At 39.4% G+C, this 15886-nt stretch overlaps 1 protein-coding gene across 1 annotated transcript in view; it reads left to right on the top strand.

The window, feature by feature from the left end:
* The window catches only part of Ac13E (Adenylyl cyclase 13E), a 94961-nt gene extending 79379 nt beyond the window's left edge, over positions 1 to 15582 (top strand). The window contains exon 9 of the mRNA XM_067156071.2: positions 13802 to 15582. Within this exon, the coding sequence (XP_067012172.2) occupies positions 13802 to 15582 (1781 nt within the window). The remainder of the gene's footprint in view (positions 1 to 13801) is intronic.
* Positions 15583 to 15886: the final 304 nt, after the last annotated feature.

The following is a 15886-nucleotide window of genomic DNA, read 5'->3' as shown; positions in this document are numbered from 1 at the left end:
CATCAATGTCCCACTCCAGTCGCCCGGATGTGGTTAACAAGCCTCCTCCACTCCTTTCTGTCTTTCCACATTTCCTGCTCCATTACTTCCGCAACATTCAATCCAGTTTCTCTAATGTCCTTCCAAATCTGATCCATACACCTTCTTCTCAGTCTTCCAATTGGTCTTTTTCCCTTAACTTCTCTTTCCAATTCCCTTCTTGCTAACCCCCATTCTTTTTACATGGAAAAGTATTCCAAATTTAATTACAAGCCACTTGGTAATTGTACTCATTTCTCGAGGTGCACATGGCCCTGAGGTTCACTCAGCCTACACCAAAAATAAGTACCATATTAATTCCTGGGGGCAAAGGCGGCCGGGCATGGAACTAACCAAAGTTCCAGCACATTTTTAAAAACATGTACATGTTAGTGGCCTTGTACCACTAACATTGCAGCTCACGCTGTATGTACATTGAGTCCTCAATGCATTGTTAAACCTTGGAGAACACAATGATATCAGTTTGCTTTGTGTACCAGATCACAGAGGTGTTGTGGAAACTGAAAAAACTGATAATCTTACTAGACAAGGATCAGCATCATGCTTTCTAGGACAAGAACCAGCTCTTGGAATATGGTGCCTAACTGTTCCATTAAGGAAATTGTCAGGAGCTGGTCCAGGGACGAACACCCCAAAAAGTGGAATGGAACAACTATTTATTGAAGTACCCTGTAAGATGACAACTGAAACAGTACTTAAGTGCAGTAGAACTCTGTTAAGATTTAGCACTCCTCACAGGACATGCACCTGTGAAGAAGCATTTAAATAAAATGGGAATTCTAAAGAACAACCTAGAATGTAAGACAACCGAGCTCGATAGCTGCAGTCACTTAAGTGCGGCCAGTATCCAGTATTCGGGAGATAGTAGGTTCGAACCCCACTGTCGGCAGCCCTGAAGATGGTTTTCCGTGGTTTCCCATTTTCACACCAGGCAAATGCTGGGGCTGTACCTTAATTAAGGCCACGGCCGCTTCCTTCCCACTCCTAGCCCTTTCCTGTCCCATCATCGCCATAAGACCTATCTGTGTCAGTGCGACGTAAAACAACTAGCAAAAAAAAAAAAATGTAAGACTACACAGAAAGGAAATAGAAACTACCCTTCATATAATCTGTACACGCAAGGCTCTATTGCGAAAGAGGTACAACATATTTGGCAATACAAACATACTCGCTACTGGGACTATATACTTAATGAAGAACACAGGAATAATAGACAGGTCTTAACACTGAACAGGGTAGTCCTATAAGTTAATAGGCTGCAGTGTATACAAAGCGGGCCCTTGTTACAACCCAAAGAAAATGTTGTGTCCTCAGCCCAAAGGCTAGTTGAATCCTCAACAGTGTTACCATTATCTGTTAATAATATAATAATGTTATTTGCTTTATGTCCCACTAACTACATTTTACATGTTTTTTCCCTCCATCACCTGTTAAAGAAAGCTTGGACATCACTAATGTGGCATACAAAGGATGTGAGGAGTGGTGCTATTTCCTGGTTGTTTTTCTCACCGAGCCAGAAGTTGCTATTCCTATATGCAAGTTTTCTTGGGCACTCAGCTCCCTAGTCCTCACTTGGTAGGTTTCAGTCATTTTATACGTGAATCTAGTAACCGGCCCAATATCTTGTGGTAAAGTGTCAGGCTCGTGATCCCAAGTTCACATGATCAATACCGGCTGAGGTAGTGATTTTTGAAGAGCAGTCAGAAATATTGGTATTGGGTACATGTCGTTGTTGGCATGTTAAACATCCCTGGTAGTTCACTCGGTGTCACCCGACAAAATTAATTTTAACTCGGCCATGAGTCCATTCCAGTAGAATTTGACTTCCATTGCTAGATAGCAGCATAGTCAGAATGCTGAAATTGGTACACAGCCCCCCCCCCCCTAGATGGTACCACTGCAGAAGGTCTGCTCTATGGTAACATACGATTGTTGTTATTACTGCAAAACTTTCAGTCTTGTTATACTTGCAACACTAGAGCGTTGTCTTCTATTAACACATTGTGTACAGACACTGTAGTAGCGAGTAAAACTGCAGATAACGGGCCATGAGAATTCTTGTTCGTGCACTTTATTATTATTTCACGTCTTGCGATTACTTCCATTGTAGGGTGGGGAAGTTTATTCTCGCAGCGTTGAGTAGAAACATCATAGATACGAACAATAAACTTTTATAACGTTTTTAATTCATAATTTTTCTGCTATGATGAATAAAACACAGGAAGTTCTTCACATTCTCGCATTTTTGCCTACACGGCAAGCCATGTTGATGTTAGTTTGAATGAAGAGGAAAGAATTAATTAATTATGCTCTAATAGCTTATCAGATGTCCCTATTAGTGATGCAGAAGTAAATTTAGATATCTCAAGTGATTTGCAACCTTGAACTTTAACAAGTGAGCATAAAAATTGTTGTATTGCTTGTTTAAGTTATCTCAGTTATTCAGAAAGTGAGGATGTAAATAGAAATATGTATGGTGTTGACTGTGCGGATGGTTTTGTGAAGCGTGATCCTCCCAGAAATCTGGAACTATTTCAAGGTAATACCAAGGCTACTTGGAGTCCCTGGCAGTGCCAATGCGCTATGAGCACTAGCCATGTGTCTTGGTAGGTATGCTAGTTACCAACTGATGAGCCCAAATTGGCACACAGGGGCAAAACGCTGGCAACAGGAATGAGTTAGCTGGAAAATTTATAATATCCAATTATATTGGTATTATAAATTTACTCATTTGGGACAAGTATTTCTGGTTCGCAATGGGAATCGATTTCTGTAACATATTCCAAGGTAATCACGGGCTTACATATAATACCATTGTTCCTCGTAGCATTGGGGAAATAATTGATAGGTTATGTGGTGAAGAACTGTTCAATCTCTTCGTTGAGCAATCTGATCTTTATTGCCTGCTAAATGCAAATAGGTATAAGGAATCCCCTAAAAACTTGAAATGGGTGCACACTTCTATGGAAGAAATGAAGAGATTCGTAGCTATAGTTATATATATGAGGCTGGTGATGGAAGAGAGGAGCAAGGATCACTAGAGGACCAGTCCAATTACTGGGACTCCTGAATTTATATGTTGTGCATGACACTTCAGTAGACGATAAGTGAAGTCAGTTTTTGAACATTTTGTAAAATGTTTCAAAGAACTGTATAAACCTTCTCAGGAACTGTCACTCGATGAGGCAGTGTTTCTGTAGACAGGTAGACTTAGGTTCAGGACGTATAATCGAGGCAAATTAGTGAGTACGACATTCTGGTCCGTATGGTTTGAGAAGCCAGAACAGGATACATAAGATCCGTAGAGATTTATACTGCCGAGGGGAAAAAAGCTGGATTAAACCATCCTAAGTGTTGTGAAACCTCTTTTAAACAATCACCACATTTACCAAGACCACTACTAACAACAGCATAGGTTCAGCTGAGGCCTTACTGAAAAGGGAGACCATAGTCTGTGGTACCATTAGAGCCAACAAGCTCAACTCAAAACATTTGTTTATTCAGGAAAGGAACTGAAGACTGATGCAAGCATCTGTTGCTGATAGGGTAAAGTTCTCCAAACTTGGAAGGACAAGCGAGAGGTACAGATGATAAGCACATTGCACCAAGGTGCCATTGGTTCTTTATAAATAGGAGAAGAAAGCACAATGAGAAATTATTGTGCAACTTAGAGCATAATAAATTTATGAAGACAATAAACTGGAGCAAAAAGATAGAGGTATGGCTTATAAATTGTGCACTGTTGAATGCTTTCTGTCTCTGGAAGACACAGAACCCACACAGCATATTGAGGTACAAGAACTTCCTTCTAGAAGTAGCAGTGTACACTGGATGTGATACTGTTGATGAGGACAGTGAGGCATATAAGATTAGCCCATGGGCCGAACTTCGCACTATGATCCCATCTAGAGATTGTGAGGTGACGTGAAGAAACACAAGCTGGAAGTGATCGTAGGAGGAGGAAAAAAGAAATAAGCCACAAAGCCGTACAAAGTGTGCAGCGCTAAAAAGATGAGGAAGGAAACCAGCTACATGTGCCACTTTTGCCAAGTGCCACTCCACAGGGGGCAATGCTTCACATGCTACCAGACCCTTAACACTTACTAGGGATATTGGGGAGTCCTTTTGCCAAATTTTATTAAGGCAGGGCAGGTAACAATAGAGTTACGAGTGGGAATCAAATATGAATGGGATTTTATTTTTTGTTTAAATTCATGTATTGAAAACCACAAGGCAATTGCAATTTATTTTTTCACATAGTTTCCTGCTTTGGAAATGCATTTGTCCCAGTTTATGGGCAGCTTTTTGATGCCCTCATCGTAAAAAGAACAGGGTCGTATCGCCAGCCAGTTGCGCATGAAGTCTTATTGTTATTATTCCAGTCTTCCACACTCCCATCATCTTCAAATTGTTGCCCTTCTAGAGCTTCTTTAAGCGGTTCGAATAAATGGAAATCGCAGGGCGATAAGTCTGGGCTGTAAGGAGGATGATCAAGTGTAGTCCAGTGCATTTCCTGTAGCTTGGAGAGAGAGCTGCAGTATGGGACCACGTGGAGGAGGAGGACTTGTCAAATCGGTTGGGCTCATATTTTGCAGCGAAACTAAGGTTAAGTTATGAGTAGGTTCCCACCTTCCAAATGTTTTTGTCTGTAATGATTGTTCGAGGACGCGATCGTGTTGCTGATTTTCCTCAAGTTCTCATCCTTCCTTGAACTTTTTATGCCAGGCAAATACATGTCCTTGACAATGTTTGATCACCAAACTGTGCAGTCAATCTCTGGCAAACTTCCACCACTGTAACTCCTTCACAAGCAAGAAATTTTATAATTATGCGTTGTGCAGTAGAGAGATGCACCTGTTGCTCCGACATTGTGAGCATTACTGATGAAATGGCAGGAAATATCTAACAGCATGCTCTCCCAACTCCTAATGGTCGTGCCTAAGCATAGCAGAAGCGTGGGGCCAGTCCTACCAACCGTTGATGTTCAGGAACAAAAATCCCATTTATATTTGATCGACCTTCGTATGACTGATTGTTTATAAAAGTGTATTCCCATTGTAAGATTGTTAAAAATGTTCATGCACAGCCTGTACACAAATAGCTTGTTCATGTGATAATTATCGAGCAAAAATATTTGAAAGGGCACTAGAAAAAGAGAATGAGAAGAAAGGGGAAAGACAAATACAAGAAGAGCAATATGGCTTTCAGAATGGAAGATCAACACTAGACCCCATCTTCAGGGAAAACCAATGGGAATACAGAAGAGATATGGTGATGATATTCCTTGGTTTAGGAAAGGCTTACAATGGTGTATGCCGCATAAACATATGGAAAGTAATAATGCAGCGGGAAGGATTTGGAAAACAAATGATAGAATATGTGCAGGCAATGACAAAAATTGTTGTAGCAGTGTCCAGGCACATGGGGGAGGACAGAGTAGTTTTAGAATGAAACTGGACTGCAACAAGAAGTGTGCTGTCACTACTGTTATTCATGATGGTTATGGACAAAATTGTAAAGAGTAAAATGTGGGGACAGGGAGCTGAAGGTAATGGTGTTTTCAGGTGATTTTGTGGTGTGGGGAGCAAACAGAGGAAGAACAATGGCAACTCGATTATTGAAAATAATGGACTGAAAACCAGTGAGGAAAAGAGTAAGACAATGGTTTTGATTACAGGGGAAAGGAATTATAAAACTAAAGGGACAAAACCTTGAAATTGTGGAGAGCTTCAAGCATTTGGAAAGTGAACTGAATCAGGATGCAGGACTGGACATGGAGATCAGTAAAACGATTTAGTAGGGAAATGTATTCTACCAGAGTGTGAGACATCTGGTGTAGAGAAAGGAAGTACCAATGAAGTATAAAGAGGTGATGTATAAGATGCACTACTACCCAACACTGATATTTGCAGCGGAGACCTGGACACTGACAAACAGACGGGAGAACCCAGGCAAGTGTGAGAGGAAAGACAAGAAAGGACAGAGTAAGAAATGGGGGCATCAGGAATGAAATCAGTGGAAAAGTTTTACGACAGAATGGAGAGGGATAAACTTATATTAAGAGGATGGAAAAAAGGAGGGACATCAAAGCAGATGATGGAGAGCCAAACAGGAGGAGGGAGGACAAGAGGGAGACCCAGACTAAGGTGGTTTGAAAATAAATGAGAATAGTATCATTAGAAGGAACCTGGATTGAAACACAGTTAAGAAGGAACAATGGTGGTTAGATAGAGGAAGATGGAAAGGGACCATAAACATCCCAACCCGAGAGGAGGTGGGTGAGGGAAATGGATGATGATGATGATGAATTCCCTGTTTTTAGCAGTTTGGAGAGTTCATTACATGAAATAAATAATCTCTATGGCTGATGCGACATCAACTGCATCAGATGTAAGTTAGGAGCTCTGAACTCCTCTTCAGAAAGGTGCTTGTACAACTGCTCATAACCAAAGTAGAAAAATAATAGCTGAAGTGGCAAATTACTGGGACTTTGAAAAGGAGAACCATCAGCTGATGTTCCTGCTCAGCAAATATATAGAACACTGCCATATACCGATCGAGTTGGCTGTGCGGTTAGGGGCACACAGCTGTGGACTTGCATTCAGGGAATAGTGGGTTCGAACCCCACTGTAGGCAGCCCTGAAGATAGTTTTCTGTGGTTTCCCATTTTCACACCAGGCAATTGCTGGGGTTGTACCTTAATTAAGACCACAGCCGCTTCCTTCCCAGTCCTAGCTTTTTTATATCCCATCATCCCCGTAAGACCTATCTGTGTCGGTGCGACGTAAAGCAAATAGTCTGCTGTGTATACTGAGAAAAGTTTTAACACTAAGGAGAATCACATCTTTTATGGGTCTCATCCTAGAGAATCTCCAGAAATGCCTGGCAAAGTAAGGTAGACCTATAAACAGAGTACAGTAATAAGTTATCACTACCATTACCATTAGAAATAAATCTACAAAGATTTGCAGTGAAAATTTACTGCACATACAGGAAGTCAGAGGAACAGATTGCCCATAATCAATTACTAGACTCACCGGTAAGCTGAAGCAGCATGGGCAGGCATTCAGTTTCATTATGGTATGCCTAAATTATTAGTTAGGAGGTAATAGTGAGTGAAGTTTAAAATGAATGTAGATCTTACCTTTCATCAAAGCACCTGCTGAAAATGATGTTCAATCAATCAGTTAATCAATCAATCACTACTGATCTGTATTTAGGGCAGTCGCCCAGGTGGCAGATTCCCTATCTGTTTTCCTAGCCGTTTCTTAAATGATTTCAAAGAAATTGGAAATTTATTGATACAATTTCTTGATACAAATGTTGCATCAGATCAGATTTCTTCTTACCGAGCGAGTGGCTGCGTAGTTTGAGTCACGTAGCTGGCAGCTTACATTCGGGAGATAGTAGGTTCAAACCCCACTGTCAACAGCTCTAAATATGGTTTTCCGTGGCTTTCTGTTTTCACACCAGGCAAATGCTGGAACTGTACTTTTATTAAGGCCGTGGTTGCCATAAGACCTAACTGATTCAGTGTGATGTAAAGCAGATTGTAAAAAGGAACCCTCTTGATGTAATTGAAGGCTGTTTCAATATTCTTAGAAACCCCCTTACACTTCATCTAGAACCTGACAATATCATCATCATTTCCTCATATCTAGCTCCTGCCGGGTCGGGGTATTTATGGCACTTCTCCATCTTCCTCTTTCCTTTCACCATTCCTCTTCCACGATCTTGTCTGAGTCTAAATTTCGTCGTCTTATGCTGCTCTTCACTGATTCAATCCACCTTGTTCTAGGCCTTCCTCTTGCTCTCTTGTCCTCATGTTTTGCCTCCAGCATCTGTCTTGGAATTCTGTTCTCCTCCATCCTCTTTACATGTCCAAACTACCTTAGTTTATTCTTTTCAATTCTCTCATTTAGCTTTACTTCCTTTCTAACATCTTCATTTCGTACTCTGTCTTTCCTTGTCTTTCCTATCAAACTTCTTAGGAATTTCATCTCACTGGCTTGAATTCTACTCTCTTGCCTGCTAGTCAGAGTCCAAGTCTCAGCTGCATAAGTCAGCATGGGTACATAGTACACTTTGTACATTATCTCTTTACTTTTCCATGGTACTTCTTTGCACCAAACAAGTTTTCTTACACTTTGGTAGAATGCGTTGCCCTGCTGTACCTTCCTGCTAATCTCCATGTCCACCCTGGCATTTTGCATTAATTCACTTCCTAGGTATTTAAAGCTGTCCACAATTTCCAGACTCCGACTTCCAATTTTCACATTGCCTTTCCCCTCTCACATCACCATAGCCTAGCTTTTATCTGTACTGATTTTCATGCTTTTTTTTTTTCGTTCAGTACATCTGGTTGTTGCACTTCTTTGCTGTTCTTTCCCCATCATCTGCAAATAGCAGTATCTTCATCTCTTTATCTCCATAGGCTTCCTTTGTTTCCTTTACAATTTTGTCCATGACCATAATAAACAAAAGAGGTGACAGCACACTCCCCTGTCTTAGTCCAGTCTTATTCCTAAACCATTCTGTCTTTCCAACTGGGGTCAGTACCCTGCTAACACAGTTGTTGTACATTGCTTGCACCATTTCTAACATTTCTCTTCCAAGTCTCTTTTTAACTACGGTTTCCCAAACCTTCTCTCGGGGGACATTATCATATGCCTTTTCTACATCTATGAAAGTCATGACCTGATCCTTTCCATATTCCCAGTTCTTTTCCATCAGCTCTCTCACTGCTAAAGATTGGATCCACTGTAGATCTTCCACTCCTGAACCCATATTGTTCTTCTTGTAACTCTCCTTCAATCTTTCTTCTCATTCTTCTTTCTAATATCCTTTCCAATATTTTAACTACCTGCGATATAAGTGTGATTTCTCTATAGTTACTACAAACTTTCTTGTGCCCTTTCTTAAATACTGGTAGTATTATCCCTTTTTTCCAGTCCTCTGGTACACATTTTTGTTTCCAGATACACTTTAGTAGTTGGTACAAACATTGCATACCAACAGGTCCAGCAACCTTTAGCATTTCCACATTGATTTCATCCATCCCTGTTGCTTTTTCCCATCTTCTTCTTTTGTACCACTAACTCTATCGCCAGCATTGTTATATCATCCTCTGTTGTTGAGTCCTCACACTGTATTGCTTCTATCTATGCTGCAGAGTTGTTCACATTCAATAACATATCAAAATAACTCCTTCCATCTTCTCTCTATCTCTTCTGGGTGTATTAACAATTCCCCATCTTCCTTTGTTGCTAGCTTTGTAATAACTCTTTCTGTCCTCTTATTTCTTACAAGTTCACATACTGTATATGAGTTGACTATGTTTGTAAGTACAGGAGATATTATAAGTAGAATTTTGTAAACAATATAAATTTATTAAGGATGAGGTGTGTGTTTAATAGAAATAATTTTTAGCGTAAATTGTGTAATATTGTATTCTAGGAAAATTTTCTTCTTTTCTTGTTAATTTAAAATTTAGTGCTTGGCAATAATGTATTTTAGAGTACCAGTTGCCACCGAGGTAGACACCCCATTTGCAAATAAAGAGATTTTGATTTGATTTGATTTTAAGTACATACAGCATCCGTTTACTGCCACTTACATCCATTTTTTGTGTGAATTCTTCCCAAATCATCTTCTCCTACCACCTTCTAACATCTCCATTTGCAGTTGAGATACTTCCTCTTGCTTTCTTCTGTTTGATCTCAGTTCCATTCTTGCCAGGCTGTCTTCTTTTCTTTCTCCACTTTCCTAGCTGCCTCTGTGGATCAGTGGTAGAGTGTCAGCCTCCAGATCCCAAGATAGCGGGTTCAAACCCGGCAGAGGTAGTTGGATTTTTGAAGGGCGGAAAAAAGTCCATTCGACACTCCATGTCGTACGATGTCGGCATGTAAAAGATCTCTGCTGACACATTTGGTGTTTACCCGACAAAATTCATTAAATCTCAGCCATAGATGCCCAAGAGAGTTTCTGTTTACTCGGTCTGCCCTCTAGTGGGCCTAGAGTAAAATGGAATGTCGAAATTGACGAGCAGATAGCCAGATGGCGTCAGATTGAAATGTCTTCACACGGTAGCTGAGGCCATATGATTATTATTATTACCACTTTCCTCACTTCCTCATTCCACTACGATGTCTCCTTTTCTTTCACTTTTGTAGATGTTCTGCCACAAGCATTCTCTGCTGCACCAACAAATGCCTTTTTAAAATTGGCCCACTCCTCTTCTACATTTTCCACTTCAGTAACTGGGATTTGTTGCTTCAGTTTCTCCTGAAAATCTTCCTGTACATTTTTTCTTTCATTTCCATACTTTTATTTTACTTTCTCTTATCTCTTTTAGTTTTTCCATTTTTCCCAACCATAATTTTGCCACCACAACTCTATGGTCCCCATCAAATGCTTCTCCTGGTAAAGCTGTCACATCCATCAACTTCCTGTGATTTGTCCTTTCCACCAAAAAGTAGTCAATTACTGATTTTGTTCTTCTGTCACCCCACCCGTATCTCATAATTTTCCTGCTGTTTTTCTTTGGAAACTTATATATTCCCCACTATCAGTCCATTCACTTCAGAGAAGTCCACTAGTTCCCCTCCTTCACGATTTTTTTTCCCGTATCCATATGGACCAGTGACTTCTTCCTTTCCTTGTCTCTCGTTTCTGACCTGTGCATTCAGATCTCCCATAATAACCTCTTCCACACCTGAAATTTCTCTTTCTACTTTCTCCAAGAATCCTTCAATATCTTGTTCCCTGTTTCCCGTCTGTGGTGCATGAACCTGTATGAAGTCCATCACTTCAGTCTGTTCTTCATTACTCTGTCACTCACACATTCTACCACTTCAACATACTCCTCCAATTGCTTCAAGATGATTAGTCCCACTCCGTTTATTGCCTCTTGGCCACCACTCCAGTATAATGTGTATCCTTTCCTCAATTTATTCCTTCCGTTACCTTTCCATTTCACTTCGCTCAGCCCCATCATTTCCACTTTCTCCTTCTCCATGAAGTGTACTACTTCCTCCGCCTTTCCTGTCAGGGTCATAAGATTTACTTTTCATATCTTAATGTTGGTTACTAGTCGCCCATTTCTCACAGTTGCCCCAGTACCCTAAGAACTGCACATCACCTGTAAGGGATGCCCTAACCTTCTCCGATGCTGATTTTTTTTTTTTTTTGCTAGTGGCTTTACGTCGCACCGACACAGATAGATGTTATGGCAACAGTGGGATAGGAAAGGCCTGGGAGTTGGAAGGAAGCGGCCGTGGCCTTAATTAAGGTACAGCCCTAGCATTTGCCTGGTGTGAAAATGGGAAACCACGGAAAACCATCTTCAGCGCTGCTGACAGTGGGATCGATGCTGATTTACTAGTACCGTATCATGTATCGGCTATTATTACGATGGGGTCACCACTCCGAAAGGCATTTTATACCTACTGCCAGGTGTAATTCTAGGCCGCTCCACTGGAGTACAGACGCCTTCTGTAGGCGCTCCTCTGGAGTACAAACACTACAAGTTTCCCGTTTCTGCCACCGATACCGTACCGAAGTGTACCTTCTCCGCCACTGATGCCGTTGGGGTCGTCACCCATACCCTAGGCTTGGGCCCACCATATCTGTGACCTCTGAAGTGAGGGGTGTCCCCAGTATTTTAAAGCCCCCAGGAACTGGGCTTAGAACCTGACAATAAAATCACACAATCACAATAAAATCACTTCAGTTTCCTTCGTTTTGGAAAATAAGGTGAATATGTCCGATTCCAAAATCTGGATATTCATCTTTAATTAATAACTATCATGGATTTCTTCCTTGACAGTCTACGCCTATAAATTTAGTTAACCTGTCATAAGAAATTTCGAAAGAGCTAAACAAAGGGGATCAGATGGCCATTGTATTCCCCAATTTTGAAAAGACTTTTGACAAAATTGATCATGATATACTTTTAAATAAAGTATATGTGAATTGATAGGTAGTTGTTAGTACGTTGGTTAGAGGTTTGTTAGTTTGCAAAATAATCCATAGCTCTAGCCCTTCAGGCAAGTAACACAATGTTGGTAACATCCTAGGTATATGAGCTACAAATTTTAGGTAAATAAAATATAATAAATTACAATCCTTTTCTTAATCAGTATTATCCAGTCGATTAGATTAGCAGTTTGCCTTTTTCTACCACTATGAGCACTAATGTGAGTCAGTGCATTGTTTCACTTAAGTACCACTACGAGTGCTAATGTGAGTCAATGCAGAGTTTCACTTAAACCCTTATAATTACATTCGGTGTGGACATGTTTTCAAAAAATCAAAAAATACCTGAGGGTATTGAACCAAGGAACACGTTACAGGAAGAATTATATAAATAAGTTAATTTGGCTAGGATTAATATCATAAAGAAAACGATTAAGGAACGAAGCTACGTATTTTAGGCTTTTTTCCGGAACTGTGTTTAGGCCGGAAGTGATTTTTTAATTTTTTTTTTTTTTAATTTGATAGAGCTACCCAAGACTCACAATTTGAAACTTTTCCAGGCCCTGTAGCCCTTCAACTTTTGGCACAATTGAGAAAATAGCTTAATTTTTTGTTTTTCATATTATGGGAACCCTTTCTTTGTCTGCTAAGAAATGTTTTCAACATTAAAAAATGTGTGTGTTCATTTGGTGTTATTCTGCTGGGTTAAAGTAGCTCTAGGTAATTTAGTTATATATTTGATATAAATTAATTCATGTAATTGTATCTGTGAAAAAATATTATAGATATTTCACAGGTATAGTACCAATAAATATAGTGGGTACTTTTTATTTGGGTCCTATAATAAGCCCTGTTTTATACAAATGGCAAATAAATACATTTTTAAAATTCCAAAAATATTTCACATGCCCGTCAAGTGATTTAATTCTCTAGGGCTTCAACAGTACATGGATTGTTCTTTTACATTTTCTGTTTTAAAACAGACCCTTTTCTGAATAACTTCATTATGAATTGTCTTGAGGCATTGTGGCACCACGGAAACAACATAGAAATTTGCAAACACAGTTTTGTCATGATTTATTTAGGAGAAATGTCTCAACTAGAAATATCCATTGTCCAGCACTACTCGTCACCGTACTAATAGCTAATACAAGTACCATTCAACAATAAGTGTAGGAATGCAGCACTAATGTGCATTCCACAAGAGCTCCACTTGTAAACTAAACATCCATTCCATACACTTACAGCTAACCGTGCTTACTGCACGTCAGCACTAGCTAAAGTGCCAGTAACTTTTTGCTGCCTCCTTTATAATAAAAGCTTGTCTATTGCTCTCTTTCTTTCTTTCTTTCTTTCTTTCTTTCTTTCTTTCTTTCTTTCTTTCTTTCTTTCTTTCGTTTGTTTGTTCCCTCATTCTATTCTTCAATCCAGGATATACAGTATGCTAAGTAGCTACATTACATCATGTTTTCTTTCCATTCCTTTTCTCTTTGGTTGTATGTATAAAGTAATAGTATTGTTGAGAGTAAGCTTGATTTAATACTTTTCCCCATTTGTTCCACTCCCTTTGGTTGGTAGTACTGCAGAAATAAATGCCAAAATTGCACTCTTCTTCTTCTCTTTGTATTGTATTATGATCAGAGATAAGTATCTTGAAATGTTCATATATCAGAAATGAATTTGTTACTTGTTAAGATGTTATTATTCAACTAAGGAGAAATCAGTTAAGTATTAAATGTTCACCTAATTGTTTATACAGTATTTAATGTTTCTTTTTGTTGTTAAGATGTTGAAGGGAGGCGTAGTCACCTGCCTCCACCACTGGGAGATAACATTGGTGTCTGTTTTCACAAACTCCGTAAGCAGTCAGACCTCCAACTGATCCGGTGTGTCCAGGATGTTATTTCGCATCGTAGTTACTTTGTGAAGCCACCTCTTAGCGGACTCTCCCTCTTCTTCCGTCAGAAAGAGATGGAGAAGGAGTACAGAGCTCACGCCCACCGTGTCACCGAAAAGAAGAGTGATTCACCGACCACACTAGCAACGTCTCGATACAACACCTACTTCGATATCCTCATCTCTGCTATGATCTTCATTGCTGTTGCTATCTCTCTCTACCTCCTGTTTATACCTTCTGTTTTGTGGATCATTGTTAGTGTTTTAGCTTCAGGTATACAGACGTTTGCTGTCATATTGTGCATACGACAACTTTTACAAGTTAGATATAGAACATGGTCAAGAAGGAACTTGTCCCGCAGAATACTTGCTATGTTTTCAAGCTGGTACCCTTGGCATATTGTTGGGGCAGTGCTGGTAAGTTTACCTATTATTTCAGTCCTTGTAAACTTCTCTTGTGATAATTTTCAGACTGCATCTGATGCTGATTTTTACTACAGCTATTTGCTGTTTGTAGGACTTGTACATTTTTGTAATTTTACTCAACTGAACTGTTGGATGAAAAGCATTTTAGCAACTGTGGCTGGAATTTTGTATATATCTTTAGTAACTAGTCATGCTTACCCTTTCCCTGTCATGAACAATAGTTCACTTCCATCATCACCTGGAGAAGATGGAAGTGCAGATAGCTTTAATAATCCAAACGTGTTTTTAAATCATAGTCATCATTTTGGTACCTCTACCTCATTGTCTTTTCCTATGAACAAACAGACTGACATCACTAACTCAAGCACAAAGTATTGTATGATGGGACATGTCTATCGTAGCACTAATTTGTACCGTGCAGAGATTTTCATCGATGTTCTCTTGTTGCTCATCCTAGTATGGTTTCTTAACAGAGAATTTGAAATAAGTTACAGATTAAGTTTTCATGGTAACATCGTAGCTGCCCGTGACAAAGCCAAAGTTCAAAGTATGAAGAACCAAGCTGATTGGTTGTTACATAATATTATCCCTAAGCATGTAGCTGACCAACTGAAGAACACAGCTAAATATTCAGAAAATCATCATAATGTTGGGATTATTTTTGCCAGTATTGTTAATTTCAATGAAATGTATGATGAATCATATTTGGGAGGAAAAGAGTATTTAAGAGTATTAAATGAGTTGATTGGTGATTTTGATGAGTTGTTAACAAAGCCTGAATTTAAAAATGTTGAGAAAATCAAGACTATTGGTAGCACTTTTATGGCAGCTTCCGGCTTAAATCCTGAGATTCGAAGATCGAATAAACATCCCAATCAACATTTATTTGAACTGATGGACTTTGCTATGGCCATGCAGAAAGTCATTGATGATTTTAATAGAGATCTATTAGAGTTCAACCTTATTCTGAGAGTCGGTTATAACTTTGGGGACGTAACTGCTGGTGTTATTGGTACAACTAAACTGTACTATGACATTTGGGGAGATGCTGTAAATATTGCTAGTCGCATGGATTCCACGGGTGTTCCTGGAAGGATTCAGGTTGCTGGTACATGTGTACCTGTTCTGTCTGAACGGTACGAGTTTGAACCGCGAGGGTCTGTATATGTCAAAGGGAAGGACAATATGAATGTGTTCCTATTGAAAGGTATTCGTGAGGATAATGTTATCATTGATGACGGTTGAAACCATGATTTCTATTGTTTTTTAATAAATTATATTTGGATATTTAAATCCAAAGAAAACTGTTCAACTCATGGTAGTTGGCTAAGGTATTATTGGAAGGAATGTTTGTGCATGTGCATATTTTAATGCATAGTTTCCACAGATTGGGAGTGCATATTTTATTTCGTATACCTTGGCAAAGTTCAGTGATAATTGCGGTAACCCTATTTAAGAGTTTGTGAAGATCACTGTATTTTTCAGCTGGTTACATGATTCAGCTTCACTTTCATGGATGATATTTGGAGAAAGATAACTATGCTAAGAA

The sequence above is a fragment of the Anabrus simplex genome, chromosome 12 (genome assembly GCF_040414725.1).
Source record: "Anabrus simplex isolate iqAnaSimp1 chromosome 12, ASM4041472v1, whole genome shotgun sequence".
Taxonomy (NCBI): Eukaryota; Metazoa; Arthropoda; class Insecta; order Orthoptera; family Tettigoniidae; genus Anabrus; species Anabrus simplex.
The sequence above is the reverse complement of the archived record's forward strand: the minus strand, read 5'-3'. Positions and strand labels throughout refer to the sequence as shown.